Genomic DNA, 24,628 nt, shown 5'->3' with positions numbered 1-24,628 from the left:
TAACAATTGTTTTGGTACAAGAGCTATTACACTCAATGAAGAAGTCTAAGAATACACATGGAACAAGGACAACTAAAATCGATCTGGAAAAGACATACAACTGGATAGAATGGAGTTTCTTGTAACAGGTGCTAAATGAAATGAGGTTCCCTAGTTCATGGACCTCTCTAACTCTGCAATGTGTGTCTACGACACAACTTGCAATTCTTTGGAATGGTGAAGTCACTCCATATTTCCAACCCTCTAGAGGACTGCGTCCAGGGACCCCCTCTCACCTTATCCTTTTCTCTTCTGCCTTGAAAAATTGGGGAGAAGCATATCTGAGGCAGTCGCCTAGAGGCAATGGAAACCAGTTAAAATTTCTCGACAAGGGCCTAGCTTTTTGCATCTTTTTTTTGCGGATGACATGTTTCTGTTTGTTAGATATATCTCCTTATTGGAGTATGGAACTCAATTAGTTTATTAAAATATTTAATTTAGTTTGGTGTTGGTTAAAAATATATTATACCTAACTTTTGGAAACCTAATGAGTATTTTGATAATATGTTTGGTAACAACTAGGGCTTGGATAAAAAGCCCAAAACTCAATAATATATATATATATATATATATATTGTTGTCTGTTCCTTGGAAGATATTGGTGGCTACTACAAATTTTGGTTCATGCTTCTCGATAGTGCTACGGTGTGCATTTAAGTTTGATGGCACAGCTTTGTTCAAGCTTCTGAATTTTTTTTGTTTCGTTCGTGGTTGTTTCGAAGCTCTATTTGGTAAAGTTGATTTGGGTCTATTATTTTGAGTCTTTTACAATTCTGTTTCAAAGATTTTTGTTCATCAATTTAGTAAGGTCTTTCCTCTTAATTATTTGTATTTATTTGAAATTCACCTAAGGATGATTTTGTTAGACCATTCGTGTCTCGTTTGTAATTGTTTGAAAACTCTTTGGTTGATAGTGAAATCGAATTTCGATCCCGTAAACATACCCCACATTGAGGGAACTACGTAAAAATTCTTGTGTTGCTGTTGATTTAATTTTTTCGCATTAGTTTTTCTTCCCATTGATTAATTTACTTGTTAAAAATCCTATATTTTTCCTAACACTGTTTGGGGAGGCTTCTATTAAGCAAATGTTGGTCATTAAGAACCTCATGCAATCTTTTTGTGCATCCTCAGGCTAGAGAGTAAATTTCCAAAAATCTAGAATATTTTTCCCTCCAAATGCTCCTAGACAAACAGGGCAAGATTTGAGTGTGGACAATGGCATTCTTATTGCCTCTAACTTGGGTAAATATTTGGGTGTTCCTTTGTTACACAATCGGGTTTCAAAAACTACGTATAATTACATACTAGGTCGGGTTCGAAACAGATTAGTAGGGTAGAAGGCTCGTCAGTTATCTTTAGCTGAATGAGCTACTCTTATTCAATCAGTAACATTCTCCATACCTGCCTATGCTATGCAATCTACACATCTTCCTAGTTCAGTGTGCTCAAATATTGACAAATATCACCATCGTTTTCTTTGGGGTGATGATCAAGCGCAACAACACATGTCTCTTGTGGCTTGGGAGGATGTGTGTCAACCAAAGAGAGATAGGGGTTTGGGCCTTTGAAAGATGAGAGATGTAAATAATGCCATGTTAGCCAAGTTGGGTTGGCGTGTGTTTCAAGAATCTACACCATGGGCTAGTGCTCTTCACAACAAATATTTATTAGCTGAAAGAAAGTTGTGGAATCCTTGCCCCACCAACTCATCATACACCTGGTGTAGTATCACCAAGGTAGCTTCTGTGATACGAGATGGTTCCCAATGGCGTGTTGGGAATGGCCAAACGATAAATTTTTGGACGGACTTGTGGTTGGGTGACTTCCCTCTTCAACAGTATGCATTCTTTCCCCTCTCGGCAACTAAATTTGCAATTATTGGACGGATGAAACAGGTTGGGATTGGCAGAGATTGGCTTGTTGGCTACCTAGTGAAGACTTAGATGCTTTGCTTGCAGTAATGGTTCGAACGGGTGATGATACCGTTTAAGTTGGAAGCACTCCCCAAATAGAACATATTCAACTAAATTAGCCTACTCTTTTATTCAGCAGCAAGATCCTCTAAGGGCTGATCATAAATAGGGCTGGAAATGGATCTGGCGTAGTATGGGGCCTAATAGATGGAAACATTTTACTTGGCTCACACGGAGGGACTGTAACGCTCCTGAAAATAATACAATAGAACCAACTCATAAGCTTGAGAATAATAGAAATAAAATACTTTCATTCATCAGAGTTCGTTTACAAAAGTTAACACATGCGTTATACATTCATAAATATCCATCATGAATCTACAGCATGTGTTGTAATGTTAAGAGAAATGAAGCTAAACATATAGTCAGATGCCTTATAGGCTTACATATTTCCAAGTCACTGCTTGGTTACGCAAAAGTGAGCTTCACTCAATACATCTTAAGCCCTTGGCTTTACAAAAGAATTTAATCAAAATAAAGAAGCTCTTACTCCCAAAAATTCCTCCAAGCTATTACCTTGGTAGAGACATGTCACCAATACCTACAAATGTTTTTCCCAAATAAGGTGAGCCACAACCCGGTAGAAATCATCTAACACAATATATGAGGTTTAGCAAAGATATAAATACAATGTGCATATACAATGCCTGTGATAAAACATTCACAAATCCGTATTTTCATAAGGTACCAAATTCAAATCTTAATCCAATTCCCTTCAATTCATTTCCAATTCATTCATTCTTTTCAATTCATGAGTCAATTTCATTATCTTTCAATAACCAAACCGAGTCTACAACTCAATGGTTTTTCAATTATACAAAACACACATAAACACTTCAATCTGCTATTTTACGGATATTTCGTCATCGGGATCGGCACCCATGTATAAACTTCAGAACTTTCACCTAGGACACTCCAGCCAACTTAATTATAATGGAGTCCATCCCCTTTCTCTTCCTAAATAATTATACATATACAATGTATTTAAACACATAGTTATACATGGAGTACATCCCCTTTCTCCTCCCAAACAATCATACATATACAATGTATTTACAATATGATCATATTCAATGATAACCAACCATGGATTAGTTTTAATTCACCTAATGTCACGACCCAAACCCGCCCCTATGGGTTTAGCACCGTAACCGGCCAGTAATCCGAGATTACCGAAGGCCTGCTTGACAGTAATACAGTAAGACAGAGTACAGGGGCTGGCGGAAGCCAATACAGTAAATAAACAATGTCCAATGAGCTGTGATAATCTGTATACAAAAAGACTTTTCATTCATATATATATACACAGTCAGACAAAATAATATGTACATATATACATTCATTCAGTTCAGGGACCTAATCCCCATTAAACAGTACAGTAACAGTCTATACAGTCGCGCAAAATAGATACAGAGACAGACGGGAAAATTAAAAACACCCCTAAGCCGTAGCTTGACAAGCTCGGAACCTCGCATTGAGGCACATAGGTTGGCTTGACAAAACTGGAGTTTACCCCGACGCTCCTAGCTGCAGTCTGGTGCCTGTACACCTACATATATATATGAGCAGTGAGCTAAAGCCCAGTGAATAACACAATGCGTAAAAGGGTTAAGAATGAATGTCCTTACAGTAATGAAAACAGTTCATTAAATCAGTAATTCAGTCGTTCAGTCAGTACAGTCATATGTGGTACATCCATTAGCATAACAATACAGTAAACAGTAGGTCTTAGAAGACCGAGCAGTAAATGATGGCCATCAATCAGTAACAGTAGTGGTTCTAACGAGGGAACCGACAAAGATCTCTGTAACAGTAATGGTAAAAGTAGTTGCTAAGGATGCCACAATACAGTTCAGAATATAGGACATGCATTCATTCAATTAACAGTATCAGTTCAGAAAGCAGTACGGTTCAATTGTTCAGAAGATAATCATTTTGAACATATCTTTACACAGTTGTTACTCACAGAATTCTGGGCTATAGTAAAGCTAGAGCGCGTCCTTAGTCGCCAACCCTACACAATTACAGATTGAACACACACTAAGCTACACAGTTGGGAAAGATAATAACTTAATCCCTAATTTGCCTCGGTGTGGTTCTACATCTATATCCTCATTAAGATGTTTTAAAACTAGGCCTAAGAATGCCTAGGATGGAATGAGGATGCAAAGATGCACTTTAAAAGCATTTTCAGACTTTTCAGAAAACAGGGGTCACGCTCAAGCATAGGTTAATCCGCTCGAGCAGACATGCAGACAAAAGTTTCCGCTCGAGCGTAGACTTACCCACTCGAGCGTTCTGCAAAACAGTCAAAAGTGCTGGATAGGCGAAAATCACGCTCGATTGGGCGCTCGACGCCCGCTCGAGCATGAGACACAATGTCCCGCTTGAGCGTCAATTATTCCGCTCGAGCGGACTTCAAAACAGAACAAAATGCTGGGAGCACGATTTCTACGCTCGAGCGCCAGTAACCCCGCTCGAGCGTGAGTCCAAATTCTGGAAATTCCAGATTTAAACCTCAAGCTCAAAACCAAGTTTTAAACCATAAATTTCGATCTTCTTGGGCCAATTTTCCAGAAAACACATCAAAACTCATACTTTAACATGATTCAAAGCTCAATTTGTAAAATCAAAGTCCAAGGGTGTTTCAAATAAATCCAATTCAACCCAATTTCCATGAATATGGAGAACATGCAAACATGCATGAATTTAAATCATTTCAAAGCTCCAATTTGGTGCTCTAAGGAGCCAATTGTTCCAAAAACAAGATGAAAACATGGACTTAACATAACCATGAGCATGCAAGTGACAATTCTCCATGGAATCAACTCAAATTCAACAATTCAAACATGCATGCATGGAATGAGCTCCAATTCAACATTAATGAACCAATTCTTGACTTAACTCTTCCATTAGACATGAACCATGCAAGAATCAATTTAAACACAATAATGAGGGGTTGAATTTCCTTACCTAGGTCTTCAATTATAAGAGTAGAAGTTCAATTTAGGCAAATCTCCTACAAATTCTCCAAGTCTCCAAGCTAGACTCTCACTTGAACTCAATTCCCTCACTCTCACTCTTTTGGTCGGTTGTGTGCAAGAAATGGAAGAAGAAATGTTTTGTTTACAAGTATACAAGCCTCCAAGTATGTTGCCTAAGTGATCCACTAGGGATGACAAAATTGTGAATAAGTAGAACAATGCAATTTGACTCATTTTAATCTAATTTAATCATACCTAATCAGTTTTCAGGTAATCACACTATAAAATCACATAAATCACGATGATCATAAAACACTAATCGGTTTCCGGTTCGGCCGCCGATAAGGCCTTCAATTAGCAGTTTAAACACAAAGACACGAACAGATAATCAAATGACCAAACATATAGAATTACAATTAAACAGGTATACTTAGTCAATTCAGTTTCAATTTTAGTCAGTCAGTTCAATAGTTTATTCAGTTCACTTATCAGTCATAATCAGTTTCAGTTTAACGGTAATCAGTGGTTATTCGGTAAACAGTGACGAGGGTTGTTACACCTAATCCTCATGCAATTTCTATAACAATCATATCTATTCTCCACCGATAGCTCAATACAGTTATTTCTAAACAGATATACAATCTCAAAACAGATAATTTATTCAAAAATTCCAAAAATGGGGCGTATCATCTACTCACTTCCATTATTCATTTCAAAACTCGTTCAATTTCATCTTCATAACATCAATTTTATTTACTTATACAAAATAAATATCATGATCATTTTAGGGCAAACCCCCTCTTTTCTTAAGTATCAACCAAGTAGCAAAATCAACTATCTTGATCCCATACAATATCATTTTCAAACCCCACAATCATCTATTTCGTATTCTTTAAAAACTCCTCTTTTCATTTTACACCCAAACCCTAGGTTTGTTCAAACCACTCCCAAATTTCACTATTTTTACATAATGACAAATAACTAAGCTAAAAATCATACAAGAGTGTAAAAAAATCCCTACCTCAAGTTAGAAGACCAAGGAAAGCAAAGATGGGACTCCAAGTATGCTCAAATCCAACTTTGTTCGGATCAAAATGAAGATCGAGAAATGCTTTACCTTTTTCTCAAAGGCACTAGGGTAGAGAATCCAAAGGATCTAGGTCAAAATGTAGAGAGAGAGAATGAGAGAGTATTTTAGAGATAGAGGGTTAAGATTTAGGTTTTTGGAAAGTTTTAGAGAGAGAAGAATGAAAAAGTGATATAAAATGTCACTTTCGCGATCTAATATGTGCACAGTTCGCTCGAGCGGAAGGGTTGACGCTCGAACGTCAGACATAAAATTTTGTTCCGCTCGAGTGCAAAAGTGGACCGTTCGAGCACAGAATACACACATCCAGAACTTTTGCAGACAACAGACAAACCGCTCGAACGCAAGAAAGTCTGCTCAAGCACCAACCCGCTCGAGCGTAGGAAACACCGCTCGAGCTTGAAAAACATCCCTTTAGTACTTTTGCAGACGTACAAAGTACTGAGAGTTTGCAAATTCTGTTCGAAGGACCAAAAATCTGGGGCGACACAAGTTTTGAAAACCAAACAACCAACCTGTTCCAAACACTCTCAACATCTCCAAATAACCAAATTTAAGGAGGAATAAAGAGAAAAGGCTATGACCAACATTTAGAAACAATACAAACCCAAGTCTGTAACACAACAAGTGATGGGTCAAAATTAGAATTGTTAGAGGACCGCTTCTTAACAAATGCTTTGAAGCATCACAGACATTTGAGTGTTGATTCATCATATCCTGTTTGTCTACACCATGCTAAGACCTTACTTCATGCACTTCAAGATTGCCAGCAGTCCAAAAAAATTTGGTCTGAACGTATTCCTCCTTCACATTGGTTGCAGTTATTTTCCTTCCCTTTATCTGATTGGATTGATTTGAATCTGGGCAAACCTTCTTGGGCAGACCTCCTTGGTCTGACATTACCCGCAGTAATTGGGCCCTAACTTTCATGGCGCTATCTCATCCTTATGGTTTTGGCGTAACCAACAACTTCATGATAGTGATTTTTAGGAGCCCTTTCAACCTGTAGAGCATATTCACGGTTGGGTTTAGGAATTTCAGTTTCATACTGAAAAAATTTTGCACGAGAAGGGTGCAACTGCCATCCCCATTGTATGGCAGCGCCCCCCATGGGATGGTTAAAGGTCAATGTTGATGGTGCAGTCTGCCGACGTATTGGTAAGGCTGCGTGTGGTGGACTAATTCACAATGCTCACGAACGGTGGATATGTGGTATCAAACAGCAGGTGGGCCATTCATCAGTTGTGATTGTTGAATTATGGGGTATCTAGCAACGTTTGAAGCTAGCCTGAAGCGAAGGACATCATCAGGTCATTGTTAAGTTGGAGTTGGCGGAAGCAATTTTGATTTTGGCAAAAACCAACCCACTAAACCTTCAGTTTAATGTATTACAAGAAATTTGGAAGCTAATAGAAAGGAGCTGGGAGTGTGACGTTCAACAAATTTGGAGGGAAGCTAATGTCTGTGCTGATATGCTTGCAAAAGGGGCCCTTGGTATGGCTGATGACAGGGAATATCTAGTAGACGAGCGCTCTGTTTTGGCTACAGCTTTAGAAAGTGATATGTGGGGGCTTGGTTCATCTTGTAGTGTTATTATTTAGTTTTGGCTTCGGCCCGGAGCTTACCAAAAAAAAAAAAAGATTCATTTACTACTCACATTTGAAATAAAATATAATCATACACTATCTTTTTTAATTATTTTTTGAATTAATTACACTTTACCCTTTGTAATTTTACTCAAAAATACATTACTCCTTTTAGTTCTAGAAATACACACAACTTTCTTATATTTTGAAATGAAGTGCAAAGTTTAACTCTGTTAATGATGTTGACGAAAAGTTAATATTACCCATAATTTTTTCTTATCTATGCCACTATTATCAGAAATTTACCTCTAAAATTGGACTACGGTACCTCCTTATCTGTAGAACCACCACCAAGGCGCCAACTTCCCAGCACTCATGGCAGCATTCCAATCCCTCTACATTGCGTTCCCTCTCACCTTCACCCAAGACAGCCACTCCGTGTCTGTCCCAAATATTAAATAAATTGATGTATATTATTGATTGATGTATGTTGATTGTATTGTATGTACATTATATAGGAGATGTAAAGTGGAGATGGAGTGGTGGAGTAGGTGAAGTGGAGGTGGTAGTGGTTGATGTATATTATTGATTGATGTATGTTGATTGTATTGTATGTACATTATATAGGAGATGTAAAGTGGAGATGGAGTGGTGGAGTAGGTGAAGTGGAGGTGGTAGTGGTGTAGTGGGTTAGGTTTAGTGGAGTAGGTGAGGTGGTAGTGGTGTAGTGGGTTAGGTTTAGTGGAGTAGGTTTAACAGCCCCCCTCAAACTCAAGGAGGTTAGACACAAACCAACTTGAGTTTGGAGAGAGTAACAAAACATGAAAGTAAACTGATAAAAACAAAACAGGATAGGAGACACGGTATGGTCGTGTCAGACAGTTTACGGGGTCATGTCGGACCGTTGTAGCAGACACTGTGTGGTCGTGTCAGACCGATGTAGAAGACAGTTTATGGGGTCATGTCGGACCGATGTAGAAGACAGTTTACGGGGTCATGTCGAACCGTTGTAGCAGACACTGTGTGGTCGTGTCAGATCATTGTAGCAGACAGTTTATGGGGTCATGTCGGACCGTTGTAGAAAATTGTGGTGGTGCACCAAGGGGGTGACTTAGGGAGTGCGCCATGGGCGACTTATACATGATACTGTGTATAACCCCCCCTCAAACTCAAATAGGTGTGAAGATAGAAACCTATTTGAGGTTGAAACAAAGGGATTGATAAAGCTGACCGGTGTAGAAGACACTGTATGAGTGTGTAGATAGGCTGCCCAAAAGATATACATGGATAGAGATATCGAGCCCTCAAAAGTCATGCCCTCAAAAGGTGTGCCCAATCTTTCAAAAGACGTGCCATCAAAAGGCGTGTCCAATCCATAAAAAGGTGTGCCATCAAAAGGCGTCCCATGAAAAGGCGTGCCATCAAAAGGCGCGCCCAGTTTGTCGTCGAGCGCCGAGCGGCGCATGATGCGCGTGTCTGCCTTGGCTATTTAACCAAGACGGAGGCTGAGGCTGAGGCTGAGGCTGAGACAAAAAACCTGCGAAAATCCTCTTAAAAACTCTTCTGTTTCTGAGAGAGAGACTCTGTAACACTCTGTTGCCCAGAAAATGGCGTCGTCGTCCCATGGTCTGCTCACTCTCTTTCCCGACCTCAACGAGTCAACAAGAGAGATAACTGGTGCGGTGGCGAGTGAACCTCAACCAAACACCTCGGGTTTTGCTCCGTTGAACTTTTCGATGCGGTCTGTGGAGCAAAAAATGGCAGTGCAAACGGATATTGAAGCCAATCAGTATACTTTGAAGTCATGTGTGGAGACCATGACTGCGGTCACAAACTTGTCGCACCGGCTGCAGAGTAGGACAAATGAGGTGCAGCAGTTAAACGCCCAACTGGCTCTGCTCCAGCGCATGTATAAGGATGCGCGAGTAGAGATAAGTGTGCTAAAGGCGGAAAATAAGGAGCTGAAGCGGAAGGCCACTGTGATGTTCCGATTTGGAGGTCCTCCATATGCTGCAGTGGAGGAGCAGGGGGGATTGAATGTGCTCGGTGGACAAGGAACTACTGAGGTAGCACCATCAAGAACTGCCCAGGATGGAGGCAAGAAGAAAAGACCAGCGGCAGAGTAGAGAAGAAAAATCCCACTGTGGGTGTGGTTGTTTTGTTTGGGTGTTTTTTTTTTTTTTTTTTTTGGTTGTAGAAATGTGCTCGGGGTTGATCCCCGAGAGGAATAAAATGACAAGGTTGTGGAAGGTTATTGGTGTTATTTTGTGTTGTTGTTGTGTTGAATAATAAAGATAAAATAAAACAATGGAGAAAGAAAATAGATAAAAATATTTGTGGATGGGTGATATGAAAAACATCAGTGTGATGTTGTTGTTGTTGTTGTTTTTTTTTTTTTTTTTTGGTGGAATAAAAAAAAATAATAAGAAGATAATGGAAAACAGGTGATGCTCACTAACAATGGTAGCGAGAGGGGAAATATATTATAATAAAAAATATATATATATATATATTAAAATAAAAGAAAAGTGTGAAATAAGGTGGGGAGAATATTAAAATAAAAGAAAAGTGAGAAGTGTGATTTCAAACTGGCAAAAGGAAGAGAGAGAGAGAGTGGGGTACAAGATGGAGGGAGACGCAGTTGCTTCAGACGAAAAAGAAAAAAAAAAGTATGAATTTGTGTAAAAGGGGACATAGGAGGAGCTTTAGGGAATATAGTATAATAAACATATATTAAAAGAGAAGAAAGTGGAGTGGGGTTGGTGTAATTTGTGGCTGATGGGGCGATGAAGGCCAACTCACACCCAGCAGACAGAGGCACATGCATACACAGTACACATGCACCGATACCATCTCTCTCTCTTTCTCATCTATCACACATAGATACACACATGCATGGAGACCACTCTCTAGCTCTCGGTTGTCACGGCCAGGAAGTAAAAACACAGAGATACAGGGAAGCGAAAGACTGGCTGAAGCTTAGAGTGGAGGCCAGCCAGTCGGAGAAGGAGCCGAGGTCGGGGCCGAAGAAGGCGCTGTCGGCGTAGGTTTAGACAGTGGTGCGGACCGAACCTGCCGTTGGACGTGATGGTTAGGGCTTGGCCAGTGCCCAGGGCGTACATCATGTGTGGACCTGGTTCACTGGAGAAGCTTTTGTTGATGTTGTTGGTGTTGCAGGGTGGTAGGGGAGAACCGCACAGGACCGGGTTGAGGGAGAAAGCGGATTCGGGGAAACCAGAAAGGGAGTTGGGTATTTCGCCGGAGAGTGTGTTGCCGGAGACATTGAAGTCCTGGAGATTCGGGAGATCAATCTGGGAAATGTGTCCTGAAAACTGGTTCTCTTCGAGTCGGAGCGTGAGGAGGTGAATCAGACGGTTCACAGTCGCCGGAATCTGGCCGAAAAAGTTGTTGTGAGACAGATCGAGCTGGTACAGACGAAACAGAGATATGCCGGAGTCCGGAAACTCGCCGGAAAACTGGTTGTAGGAGAGGAAGAGAAGTTTTCAGTGCGGTATGTGTAGAGGTCCGGCGGGCGGCCAAGGCGAGGCTGCCGCCCACCGGTGAAGCAGAATGAATATGTTCTTAACCTAGCTCTGATACCATATTAAATAAATTGATGTATATTATTGATTGATGTATGTTGATTGTATTGTATGTACATTATATAGGAGATGTAAAGTGGAGATGGAGTGGTGGAGTAGGTGAAGTGGAGGTGGTAGTGGTGTAGTGGGTTAGGTTTAGTGGAGTAGGTGAGGTGGTAGTGGTGTAGTGGGTTAGGTTTAGTGGAGTAGGTTTAACACCAAACAACGCCTTCAACAGGGAAGACCATGGGTTTGCTTCACAAGGCCACTGTAATCTATTTCTTCTTTTTTTTTTCTTTTTTTTTTCTCCTTCCACTAGACCTATCAATATTATTAATGTTGTAAGGTTATTTTGCTATTTGCATTTTGAAGCTTTGAATGAAATGCTTTTATTGGAACATACTTTCAGGTTTCAACCATTTTTTTCACTTTGATTGATTGGTTGAAAATTGGTAAGCATTACTACAATTATATAAATTAAATAACTAATATATATGGGTGTGTGAGTATGAGTTGTGTACAGAGTGAGGGAGTGATGGTGGTGGTGGTGCTTCTATGAGAAGGGAGGTGGCTACGGGTTGTGCATGACGGTGGTGTTAGAGCAGCGGCAATGCTTTGTTGGACTTTCGATGGCGATTGACAATGCGCGGATTCAAGAAGGAATAAGGAAATATGAGGTAGGAAAAAGATGGAAAACAAATTAGGGCAATTTTATCATTTTGTGCCAAGTTTGGCTAAACTAAAAAAGTGCACTTATTTCATCTTTTTATCTTTTTTGGATCACATCAATCAACATCTCCTCTCTACTTTTTCTACACATAATACAAGAAAAATCAAAAAGTACACTTATTTAGTCTTCCCAAACTTTGGTCTCAAAATTGTGTCCTTCGTATTGTCATCACGTGCCTCACCCAATTTTGAGCAACACGTGCTATTATCTATAACATTTTCTGTTAGTTTTACATTTCATCCCATACAACAAGATGGTTATGTATGTATTTCTAAACCTTATATCTAGGATTGTAAATGAGTTGAACCGTTCACGAATAGGTTTGATTCGGTTCGATTTGATTTGATTTGACTCAGATCATTTAATAAATGAGACAAACTCGAGCTCGAATAAATTCAACTTATTTATTTTTATTTAAATAATATTAAAAAAAATTATCAAGTCAAAACGAACCAAATCAAGCTTAAGTTTCATTAATATTAACGAATTGAGCCGAGTTCGAACCCAGTTATGTATCAAACCAAGCTCGATAAGTAAATGAATTAAGCTCAAACTCAATAAAGCTCGGCTCGTTTGTAGCCCCACTCATACCACAAGACGGTTATGTGTGTATTTCTAAACGGGAAGGGAGCAATGTATTTTTGAGTAAAATTACAAGGGGTCAAATGTAATTAACACTTATTTTTTGAACTCATAACATGGGTTGGGGACCTAGCTAGCTTGAAATGGTGTTGGAGTTCTTGCTGTGCCATAAGGCATAACATGCTGTTATTAGGCCCTATTACGGACGTGTCTTGAGCCTCTTTTGATAATCCAGACCGTTCATATTTGTCTTGAGCCTCTTTTGATAATCCAGACCGTTCATATTGTAAAATTCATCAAGTAAATTATTTATACAAAAGATCAAGTAAATTAGACACCTACAATCCTATAATAATAGCACATTTGTTTTTAAAAAAAATGAACGGTTAATATGATTTTAACATTTTTTAAAAAATAATTAGTTCTTGATTATCGAGTTACTGATGTCTAATTAATTTAATTTTTTATATGAATGATATACTCGACAAATCTTATAATATAAACGGTTTAGATTATCAAAAATAGATTCAGAAAACACCCCCTGAAAACCCTCACAGCAGCAACCCTGTGTCCGCTGGAAATTAGAATAAGTACGGTGTCAACCTTAACTTAACTCCAAAGGTACGAGAAGACCCTTAAAAAAGATAAAAATAAAATAAGCCATATAATAATACAACATTTAAGTCACTATCCTAAGTTTGGGTTTAAATCTAACATATTTCATTCTTTTAAATCTGGGCTTGTATTGTCTTTAAGCTAGCTTTCAATATTACCAAATGGGACCCACATATAATTTTTCCAAATCATCCACACACAAAATTAAATTAACTTCTTAATTATAGTAATATTATTTAATAATATTTATAATTTATCTTCAAAAAAAAATAGATGATTTATAACTCAGATGAACAACATAGAATAAACAGAGGCATACTCAGTTAGCGAACTGAAGTTTATATCTCATAAATATGCACAACAAAGAATAATCATTTTAACATAAATTACAAGAATGAAAACAGGTATCAATGCTAGGTATAGGAATCCACCATGACAAATACCTAAGCATTGTCTTCTCAAACTACATGAGGATGAACACATACCTACAATATTATAAAAGAAAAAAAAAAAAAAATATTCTGATCGTCACAGTTTAGGATGGGGGGAAAAAATCTCAATTAGCCATGTCGTAATCCAGAACTCCCAAATAGCTTAGAATCTCAAGTAACGAAGTGGGAAAAAGCTCAAGAATCAACGTCACCTTTTCAGAACAAGGCAAGAGTCACAAGGAGAACGGCCAGATAAGACACGATGACGCACGCGAGAACTTTAGGCTGCCTGTTCGGTTGGGTTGGAGATGGTGCTGTGGACCCATTGGTGTTAGAAGGGTTAGAAGTTGGGGGGAGTTCCACCACAGCAGGCAGAGGTGGCTCAACCACGTCGGGAACTGTCAGGACCGGATTTGGAGCTTCAGCTGGTGGCATGTTCTGTGGAATCATTAATTGTATAAGACCACCAGGCTGTACAGGGATCATGCAATTTGGGGTCTTATTGCCCAACCCAAAACATCGGTTCCCTATGGTCCACCAAAGCACCAAATGTCAGTAACATAGAACAAATAAAGAAAGCTCAATTAACAGCTAATCAGACTAAAATTTGTTTTACTAGAAGAAAGTGATTAAATGTAATTACTCGGTTGAAAGCTGTAAAATTACATCTGAACCATGTTATCAGCATCATTTTTTTGGGGAAATGACAGATCTGAATAGAATATAGGGCACCTGATGTTCATTTTCTGTTACATTTTTTCAAAAATAAAATAATGTCTCACAGCAAATAATCAACAACAGCTCCAATCAGCTAGGTTTGATAAAATCAGTTCTTGAAAATTTTTCAAAAACTAGTTTGATGAAAAAGACTCGTGTGCCGAACAAACAGAGCGTTGTGCTCTTTTAAGACTTTTTTCAAAAAATGTTTTCCGTGAAAAATATTTTCCTACCTTTGGTTGCAACTTTGAAACTAATGTACTAGTGGTTGTATTAGTGATGGTGTTAGTGGTGGCGGTGGTGGTGGTGGCTGGAGTGGTGGAGATGGTGGCAGTGGCAGTGGCAGTGGCGTCAGGGTGGAGGTGGAGATGGTAGTGGAGGGACGGTGGTGGTGAGGGGTTGGGTTGTAGTGCTGGAGGTGATGGTAGTGTGATAGCACTGGTAAAACTTTAGACCAGAAAATGTTTTTCCCCTTTCAAAAGTAGAAAACATTTTCCGTCCAAAAAAGCTCGTTTTCCGTTGCGAACTTTAATTTTCTGTCATGCCAAAGGAAAAAAAATATTTTTTAGAAAATATTTTCCATCAAAACAAATGGAGAGTAAAGAAACTCCCACTGTATGATCATCAAAAAGAATATATGCACTTACTCTTGTATCTAGCAGCTGTCCCGGGGAATTCTGTGACAACGGCATCAACTCCAGCAGCCATGACAAAGTTGTTGATCTCTACAGTTGCGTCTGAGAAGAAGTCCCAGTCTTGAGATACAAACTCATTTCTGAAGAGACTCGCATACACCGCAAGCTTGAATCCCTGTAGCTTTTGTACAATATCTGTCATACTAGTGATATAGGCCTGGCTGTCAGGAAAGACAGATGCCTTGCTGATAACCACAGAATTGGCGAACTTCTTGATATCTGTGATGGTTACGGCATCAGCATCACGGATAATCTCGTCAACTTTGTAAACAAGCTCGTAATTGCTTTCCTGATTGAACTTTTTCAGAACTGAGCTGTTGCTGGACTGAACCATAATTTTCTTGACTGTCTGACTATTTAGACTAGAAGTGTTTATGGTTTTAAGAACTGCATCAGTTACACCTAATCCCTGCTTTTCTGCCAAGTAGGCTGCATCCTATAAGAAATAAAAAAGCAGCATAGAGTGCTATCTTTATCAGGATTTGAGTCAGGTTAGTGCTATACACAAAGTACATGCAACTTTTCTTTTTAGCCGGTACATGCAACAGTTGAAGAAATGTATTAACATTTTCGCATTGAAACCCAATAATATCAATGTATAATCAAGTGGCCAACTAAGTTTTAACCATTAGTTGGGAGACTCTTAATTGCCCGTCCAAGACATAGTGAGGGAGGAAGACGGAATTTTTCACACCTTTCTCACACTTTATCTGTTTGACGAGCTGCTCTGTTTGGAAGCTGGCTAAATAGCACGGCCAGATACTTCAGAGTTATAGTTACACTCAGATTCAACCTTCATGAGTGCATAGAAATTTTCAGTACCTATTTAAAGAGCAAGGGGAAAGTTCTCTCACTTTCAGTTTTTATTCTGATATTCGCAACATTGAGGGATTGGTCTGATTTCTCTCATAAGTCATTGAGCTACTTATATGATTTCCTGTTGCAAGTTTTTTATAGTCAGTTTATAGATGATGAAGTTTTTGTTGAAGGCAATGCCTTTTTATCTCAGGTTAGCATGAAAATTCAATGAAGAAATTTTTGTTCCCTCAAAGGTCATGTATTAATCAAATTTTAACACACCTCTAATTCAATGTAAGAACAGAAAAAACCGCTTGACATCATTTCCTTTTTCATCGCTTTCATTTTTGGATTTTATTTTCCAAATTTCAGGGAAAGAATGATAACAAATTTGGCTTCTGTTTTCCGATTGTTTCCATTTTCTAATGTTTTCATTTTTTGTAGTTCTGGAGGTTCTCATGACCAAATATGTACTGATAGCAGAAGTTTCTTTGAAGCCAGCATTTCTTGGGACTGCAACACCAACGTTACAAAGAAAACATTTTAGGTTAGGAAACCTTGTGTCCACCTAATTCATCTCAAATTGTATATTACTATTTCAGTTTATTCAGTTTAACCACTTCCATCTCAATATCAATCAGATCATCCGACTTGTCAAGCAATGGAAGTAAACGTAGAGAGCTCATGTGTTTTCCGCATGCAACACATACACACTTGTTAATGCAAGAATTCCATTGAAATAGTTGAAGATCCAAGAAAGATAGTTTCATATCAACTCACCTCTATACTGATCAATACACCGGAAACAGAGCTGGCATTGTTTGCGAGGGCCAAAAAGTCGGACAATGTCATAAATTTTCCATCATTTTTGTGCTTTGGATTACGGAACAATGCATAACCATTTGCATACGGGTTTGATATTACCGCTGCAGTAAAAGTGAAATGTAGATAAATATAAGGATGTCATATAACCAACAATCACGACAAAGGAATTTTGGAATTGCTAATACTCTAGTAAACAGGAGACATGCAGGATGAATATCAGCAAATTAAATGCATAAGCAAAAGTTTTCTGAAAATCAGAAGCAAGGTAAACATAACCTTATTCTTGTAAAGGGCATTCCTTTTACGTTTTGCTGCTATTGTTTTCTGAAACAGCAATAACAAGCACCACATCTGACAAGGAAACGTAATCTATTGAAAAGCTAGGTAGTGAAAATGTGACATTTTTCCTTTTTGTCGAGTTCTTTTCTACACAAACTACTTTTTATCAACCCAGAATTAGATTGGACACAAGTCTTAGAGAAGTTTAGGCTGTGTTTGGTGCAGCTTTGAAAACTTAATTCCACCCCTCCATTTGCGTGCATTGTTTGGATGGAGTTTTGAAATTGTGATTCCACCACACATTTCAAAACAAATTTTTCTTTCCTGTTTGGCTACTCTCTCTTTCGTGTTCTCCATTCTGAAAAGCAGAAGATTTTTAAATTTTGGGTCTACCCGATCATCCTCGCAGACGTCTGACCGGTTGACCGAAACAGTGTTCGTTTTTTTTTTTTTGGCACCTGTTATTTTTATATTTTAACGAAAAAATATTTTGAAATTTTTTATGAGCTTTGAATAAAATTTTGGGTTATATGTTTGGTTATGAGTTGTAAATTTTTGAATCAAATATCATATGTCACATCATTCAATTCAAAACTCTTTTCAAAACTCATAACCAAACAAATTTTCCACACTCAAATCATAATTCCAAACCTCACAAATTCAAAATACAACTCTATTCTCAAATCATAATTCTAAAGCTCTACCAATCGCAACCTTAGTTTTCATGTGTCTTAGTAGTTCTCTTGAATTCTATGTGAATAGTAACAGGGCACTGGTAGATGCAAGAAATCTATAGTTGCATAGCCTAAATGTTTTCTTCAGTGATAAGTTTACTATGCATAACTCTTACTCTTCAAGAATAACTGAAGGATGTTTTAAATTTTCAGAACAACAAAAAGGGAATGAAGAAGAAAATTTTAACAAGGGATGACCCCACAGAATTATATTAATGACAAAAATGCTGTTCTAAAGGCAAATGCAGACAAACAATTACATCCAACCCCCACCCAATCGTCACTAAAACTGACCCAATTGATATGTATTGCAACCCCCTTTCATGGGGAATAGAATCACCTCTACTATTTTGAGCAAGCATGAGAAGTCAAATACAAACCATGCAAACACATGAACTAACGAGGTGACCTACAATTTCACCCCACCTTGAACCCATGTCAGAGTTGAAATTGTACCTGACTCTATCCTATGGTACCTACCATGGCTTTGGTTCCCAAATGTGTGCTGATAGGCTGAGAGGCAGACATGCACTTACCTGCCCTCCCCTACATTTAACAAATCACACAGTTCTGACAAAAGTATGGCACAGACTTGCGTTGTCAGCTAGAATACAATAATAACATAAACTGTCAATCAATATAAATTTTAAATTTCAAAAACTCTCTCTCTCTCTCTCTCTCTCTCTCTCTCTCTCTCTCTCTCTCACACACACACACACACACACACACACACACACACACACACAATAAGAAGCAAGCACCAGTTTCAACTTACGTGTCAAACTCTGAATCTCGCTCCATGTTAGGCTGAAGGTAAATATTCCATTGACTACTCCAAGTTCTGGAATAGATGTTGTAAGGTTGCCAAAAGGTGATTGAAGAACTGTTGAGCTATCTATAAGATTAATAGAACCTAAGCACACTGGTATTCCATCCTTCGACATTTGAACAGGACAGTCAAGAACATCTACACCATCCGAAATGGCTCGCTGATATGCCGAATCAGTACAGCCAGGGAAGTCCCCACTTGATCCTTTGGATGAGATAACTAAAGGCTTTGCTGAACAAAGGACACAGAAAAATAAATCAGTTAACCACTATTTCTTGATGATGAATCAAACAATATAGAAGAAACCATGCAGACTTCGACACTACCCAGAAACACAACAGGGGTAAATCTTTCACAAGGATTAAGCACTACAGGATGGTGGCATACCTTGTCCTGGTGCATTTTTGCCAATGTGAGAGAAACAAGCTGCAATTTCAAAATAAAATATAACAGTTAGTATCTGAAGAAATGGCAGTAATTTGTATGACACTGGTGATAAATTTAAGTAAATGTGTTGTGAAGGTCAAAAAGTTTCATACAGCAACTTTGATAAAGCAAATCTAGCATGCAACCAAGGATGGAGTGCTGTGCTGAAATAGGAAAACTAATCTTTAAGCAAGTCAGTAGGGATGGAAAATAATTCTAATTCCTTACATGCAGTACGTTTTAGATTTTTATCAAAACTTCAGTCACATCATAAGATCACTGATGCTTTGCACTATCCATCCTAACTCCTAAGTCAATCAGCATTAACTCAGATTCTATTGACTGGGTAGTAAATCTATAAAAAGAGACGAGTGAGCAACTTACCTATGGCCTCTGATGGAGTTACTGGGAAGTCAGAAATCACACCATCAACAGAGAAGTTTCCATTGTCAATAAAAGCCAGATACTCAGCTACAGGATCATAGCTGAAATTATAGGCCAAAGAATTGTCGTTTGCGAAATCTGATGCAAAAATTTCTAGACCTTCTTTATGAGCATCCAAGACAATCGAGGTATGAGGCATTAAATATTGACTTGCATCTACAGGCCATATGTAACTCTTGGGAACAAGAATCCCAGAAGCAAATGTCTTGATAAATGTAAGGTTCTTTGATAGAGACTCATAAGTTTGGTTGGTCGAAGGCTCAACTTCAGCTGCTCCCAGAAACCGGAAAACGAGTTTTGTTGTGCTTGGTTTGCGATTCAATATACTCTTCAGGAAGTTCACCTCTGGTGAAGACATGTAATTAACTATAACACTTCTGAATACAGAAAGTGCAAATCTTCTCATACTCAGATTGTGTAGGCTGAAGAATGCATCATGCTGCAGAAGTATCAGAACAAAGATACAATTAATTCAAATGCTAATTGTCTATGTTACATGGACTCAGGTGTGGGTACGTGTCTAAGTTTTCAATTCATCTAATTCTCATGTACATAGACACAGGGAACAGCAAAATAATCATATTTCTTAACGTACTTTTTATTTTATAGGAAAAATCTTGTTCATGAGGTGCCAAAGATCATTTGACATAATCTGGGGTGTTTTATGCGTAGTTTTATGGTTAAATCGAAATGCTAAATATATTTGCTAGGTGAAGCATCCACAAGTGTCAAGTGTCCGACGAATATCCAATACCATTACCCAAGTACTATTTCGTACATCCAAAAGAGTCCATGCAACATAGGTAGTTGTGATATCAAAACTTTTATAGTTTAAGAACATACATTTAAAAAAGGGCCCAATTTTATGTAACAAAAAATCTTGCAATTCAAGATTTACCTGGATATTCAACCACAATCCGGGTGGGCTCATCTGCTTAACCATATCTTGAACAGTAAGAATTTGGTAGCCATCAAATTTATCAGTTCGAGAATAAATTCCCTGAGTTACTGTACAGAGATAAAAAAGAAGTTTCAGTTGCCAGAAAAATGTCACAGCTAAAAGCAGAAAATAAAATCACCAGCTCTAAGTAGCTCAGTGAACTCTCCTTGAGCTCCAATCACTATGACTTCAAATCAAATTACATGTCACACAGTAAAGCCATCAACCAGAATTACCTTATTTCATTCAACCACGGGCCAAGCAATATCTAAACCAAAAAAAAATAAAAATAAATAAATAAAAATAAACAATGACCCATAGTTTGATCATCAAATTGCTAAACTACACAGAGATGAACCATTAAGTCATTGTTTATTAAGCCAGAGCACATCAAAATTGATGACTAAAGTCTCATTTCAGTTATAGAGTATTATTCGAAACTCTCCTAAAATCAACCTCTAAATCCCTTGACCCGTGCACCCTTTTTCTTTTCCTTTTTTACCCCGCAGTGAGGGGGTGATGAAGAGCAGCATCCCAAGACTCCAACCAATATCAACGAGGCTGATGGAGTATCCGATCAATAATACCCAAACCTTAGCCAATAGTTGTCTTTCTCCCTCCTCTCTTTCTATCTTATGGGAAAAAAAAGAAAAGAAAACAATCACAAAATCCCATGATCCTTGTGGCAGGAAAGTTTCCACTGCACCATCCCAACAACGGTTTTTTCATCTTGTACTTTTTTATGCACAAGACAGCAAAATTGGTGTAATTAATAGGCCCTAGACCTCCGGTATAGCGTTAAGATGCCTTCATACACCACTCAAACGACTGGTTATCAGTTTCAAAAATATATATATATATATATATATAATCTCTCTCTCTCTCTCTCTCTCTCTCTCTCAAGAAAAAAAAAACACAAAAATCATGGTATACGTGATAGATCATGTTCATTGGATCAGCCCAATTGAATGCACTCAAATAAGCCCAACCCAAACTGTGTTTTTGCCAAACATTTTACACCCAAATTAATGTCACATTAGATCAAACTTGCATATTGATCACTTACATCAGGATTTTGCCCACTGGAAGTTTAGACACTGCACATCAACTTGAAAAGGAAATTAAAAGTAGTAACCCAACAAACAGGCGATCCCCAGTTGAATGAAGACAACATAAATACAGTTTGATTCTAGTGCCATCAAAATAAAAAATAAAATAAAATAAATATGGAAGAATAAGAAGTTATAGAAAAAGTAAACTAATCGAAAATATGGAAGAAGCTGTAGTACAGCAATTTCCAAAAAGTAAGAAAATTGGAATTTTGAAACATTCAATTAGCTTACAATATTTAATCAAAATACTAACCCCATCTGCTTAGGTGACAACCGACAGGCTTCTGTTAAATAGGTAATGGTTTAGATATCAAATTTGATACCAGTGTATCAGTATCCAAACTATACAAAAACCAGTCACCACATAGAATGTGATATAATTAGACCAATATTTTCAACTATCTCAAAAATTATTCTTGTCAAACAATTGATTGAATAGTTTTATATTTGTTATAACTTATAAATGCACATTAAAGGATTATGCTTACACAAGGTTCTACTAATGTCACAAATATCTTACACCTCGTGCCATATATTATATACAAACCAAAACATTCATGCAGCAGATAAGAATATCAGGTCATAAAAAAAATGTTAAGGCCACATGAAACTGCAACATAAGACTATCGACATCTAAACTTACAAACGACATTTGTCAGTTCATTGAGGGTGAAATCCACAGGGAACCATCCTGTCATAGATACCCCATTAACAGAGTAGGTACTAGTTTTGTTTGGGTAAAAAGTTGATATGTCAGAACCGTTCACAATCATGAGATTTGGAAAGCAAATGCCAGCACCGTCTTTTGTCAGCTGTACATCGCACCAGTATAATACGTTGGGTAAACTAACCAGTCCAGCAAACTGGTAGGCAATTCCGCTAGAATCAGGAAATAGCCCTGAAAAGCCACCACGTGCCACGACTAAAGGTTCATTTCCTGCAAAAGTAAACAAATGAATAAGTTTGTGGATCATGTAGCCCAAAATTGAAGGTGGGCAGGTCAGTTTGTGGAACACATGGTTCAAGAAAATCCCCCTTTTAGATGGAGAAATTATTAAGTGCTCTTAGTGCAAGTCCAGGTGGTGCTCTGAATTAATAGCTATTGGTCTAAACCCATCATATTTCTGATGGAGTTTTAGAGCATTGCTCCAAGAGTTTCTCATTTGAATGGAATAGCACCAAGCCACCAACAATATTTACATTAAAAGAAAAGATGAAAACTTTGATAACAAAACTAAAAAATGTAATATTAATCCAAGATCCCCTCAACTATCAGAGCTTAAAGTTCACCTCTAGGCCCCGTTTGTTTTGGGCGAAAGAGAGGGTATTGGGACTGCTAATACCAAGTAATAGCCTTGTTTGTTTGTTTTGGGAGAAGGCCTTGGGACTATTAGTCCCTTGGTATTACTAATACGCTTGGAGAGGAAATTGGTAAGGAGGAAGTAGAGATGGTATTAGAAAAATAGTGAGGGGATTAGAAATTTTTTTATTTTTTTTATTTTTTATATATGGGAAATTTTTTTTAAAATATAATTTTTAATTTTTTATATTTTTTTATTTATTTTATTATTTTATATAAAAATAATTTAACAATTCCTCACTACTAATCCCCTCACTATCAATCCCCTCACTACTAATCCCTTCACTGTCAATCCCCTCACTATTAATCCCCTCACTGTCAATCCCCTCCATTCTATCTCCCAAAACAAACGGGGGCTAGAACCTTAATGTTGGCTACAAATTGAAGCAATTTCTACATATAATAAATACGAGAGAATAATTTTTTTTAAAGCAATACAATGTCATTGAATCTAATAACAAATAATCCAATAGGTCACAATTACACTATAAAAGTAGTATTATTTTAGATATTTTACTGTAATATGTCATTTTTATTACCAAAAAATATGTATAGAGTGAGACACAGAGGAGAGAGGTAGCCTTGACAGTAGGGACATCGATTGACCGCAAAAGCAAAACTCCGCATCCACGGATTTCAGCTTAACTCTGTTTGGTTGCCGAGAAATGTGGCAGAAAACACTAATCAACACAAAACACGAGACTCGATGTGTTTTATTTTCTTCTCGAATCTTCTTTTCCAACAGGTTTCTCAGCAACCAAACAGGGGGCAAGTGAGAATCAAAATCTAAAGTGAAGAAAGGAGAGGGAGAGAGAGAGAGAGAGAGAGAGAGGAAATACCGCTTAATGTCTGCCACTTTGTGGTTCTGTTCTTAGATCCCTGAGCAGAAGCAAGAGCCGCAGAGCAAAGAAGTAAGAGGAAGACGAGTGATCCGAACTTGCACATTTCGCCGGCAAATTTCGCCGGAAAATACTCAACAGCTCTGAAACTTGAGGCGATCTCCGGTGGATTTTCAGGTTCAGTGAGATGCGAAGAAGCTTTGGCACTTTTCCCAGCTGTAGAGAGAGAGAGAGAGAGTAGAGATTGTGGCTTTACAAAATGGCCTTTTTCTTTTTATATATTCTTTTGGAAGAAAGGTTAGCCTTTTTAAGAGGTCTTAAAATAATATACTAGAATAGTATAGATTAGTAGAGTTAATTGTTACGCGGTTTGTATTTGTATTACTACGTCGTCCCTACCCTACGCGTGTTTTCCATTTATTTATACTGGAAGCGGCTTCAGTCGGCGGCCTCAGCTTCAATTCTGGAGAATATTGGGAGGGATGGTAAAAGTTTAAAGGAAAATAATGTATTATTTCTTAGAAACATGATTGAGTCATCGAATTTTATTCATTGCGTTTAGTTTGAGTTTTTTAAATTAAATTTTTTAAAAATTAAATTTTTTTATTTTTTTATTTTTAGTAAATATTTTTTAAATTTTAAATATTTTTTTTATTTTTTTAGATACACCTTACTTAGATGTATCTAAAAAGTAAAAAAATTGTGAAAAAAATATTTTTTAAAATTAATAAATACATAAAAATATAAAAAATGTACTGAATTCTCGTATTTTTTTGTATTTTTGGTATTTAGTAAATTTTTAAAAGGTTTTTTTCAATTTTTTTTTACTTTTTAGGGATATTTATGTTAGGTATGTCTAAAAATTAAAAAAATTGCTCAAAATATTAAAAAAATTCAGTAAAAACAAAAAAATATAAAAAATAAGAAAGTAAAATTTTCTGAAAAGTATTTTTAAAAAATAATAACCAAGCATGCTTATTATTTGTAAAAAATTATTTTTAATGATATATTTAATAAAT

The 24,628-nt window shown here is 37.5% G+C and overlaps 1 protein-coding gene across 1 annotated transcript; it reads right to left on the bottom strand.

Moving 5' to 3' along the window:
* Positions 1 to 13,503: 13,503 nt before the first annotated feature.
* LOC114323608 (glycerophosphodiester phosphodiesterase GDPDL3) lies at positions 13,504 to 24,005 on the bottom strand. Its single transcript, XM_028271261.2, has 9 exons — positions 23,610 to 24,005; positions 22,054 to 22,347; positions 20,257 to 20,366; positions 19,299 to 19,797; positions 18,876 to 18,914; positions 18,435 to 18,719; positions 16,602 to 16,747; positions 14,976 to 15,459; positions 13,504 to 14,138 (listed from the first exon to the last, which is right to left on the bottom strand). The coding sequence occupies exons 1-9, from the start codon at positions 23,713 to 23,715 to the stop codon at positions 13,828 to 13,830; spliced, it is 2,274 nt and encodes a 757-aa protein (XP_028127062.2). The 5' UTR covers positions 23,716 to 24,005; the 3' UTR covers positions 13,504 to 13,827.
* Positions 24,006 to 24,628: the final 623 nt, after the last annotated feature.

The sequence above is a fragment of the Camellia sinensis genome, chromosome 8 (genome assembly GCF_055761805.1).
Source record: "Camellia sinensis isolate YWXY chromosome 8, ASM5576180v1, whole genome shotgun sequence".
Classification (NCBI taxonomy): Eukaryota; Viridiplantae; Streptophyta; class Magnoliopsida; order Ericales; family Theaceae; genus Camellia; species Camellia sinensis.
The sequence above is the reverse complement of the archived record's forward strand: the minus strand, read 5'-3'. Positions and strand labels throughout refer to the sequence as shown.

Coding starts and splice junctions, on each gene's coding strand:
- LOC114323608 (XM_028271261.2), bottom strand. CDS start 23,715: ATGTGCAAGTTCGGATCACTCGTCTTCCTCTTACTTCTTTGCTCTGCG. Junction 18,720..18,875: donor CAAAAATGCACCAGGACAAG/GTATGCCACCAT, acceptor TCCTTTGTTCAG/CAAAGCCTTTAGTTATCTCA. Junction 14,139..14,975: donor GACAGCTGCTAGATACAAGA/GTAAGTGCATAT, acceptor GGTGGACCATAG/GGAACCGATGTTTTGGGTTG.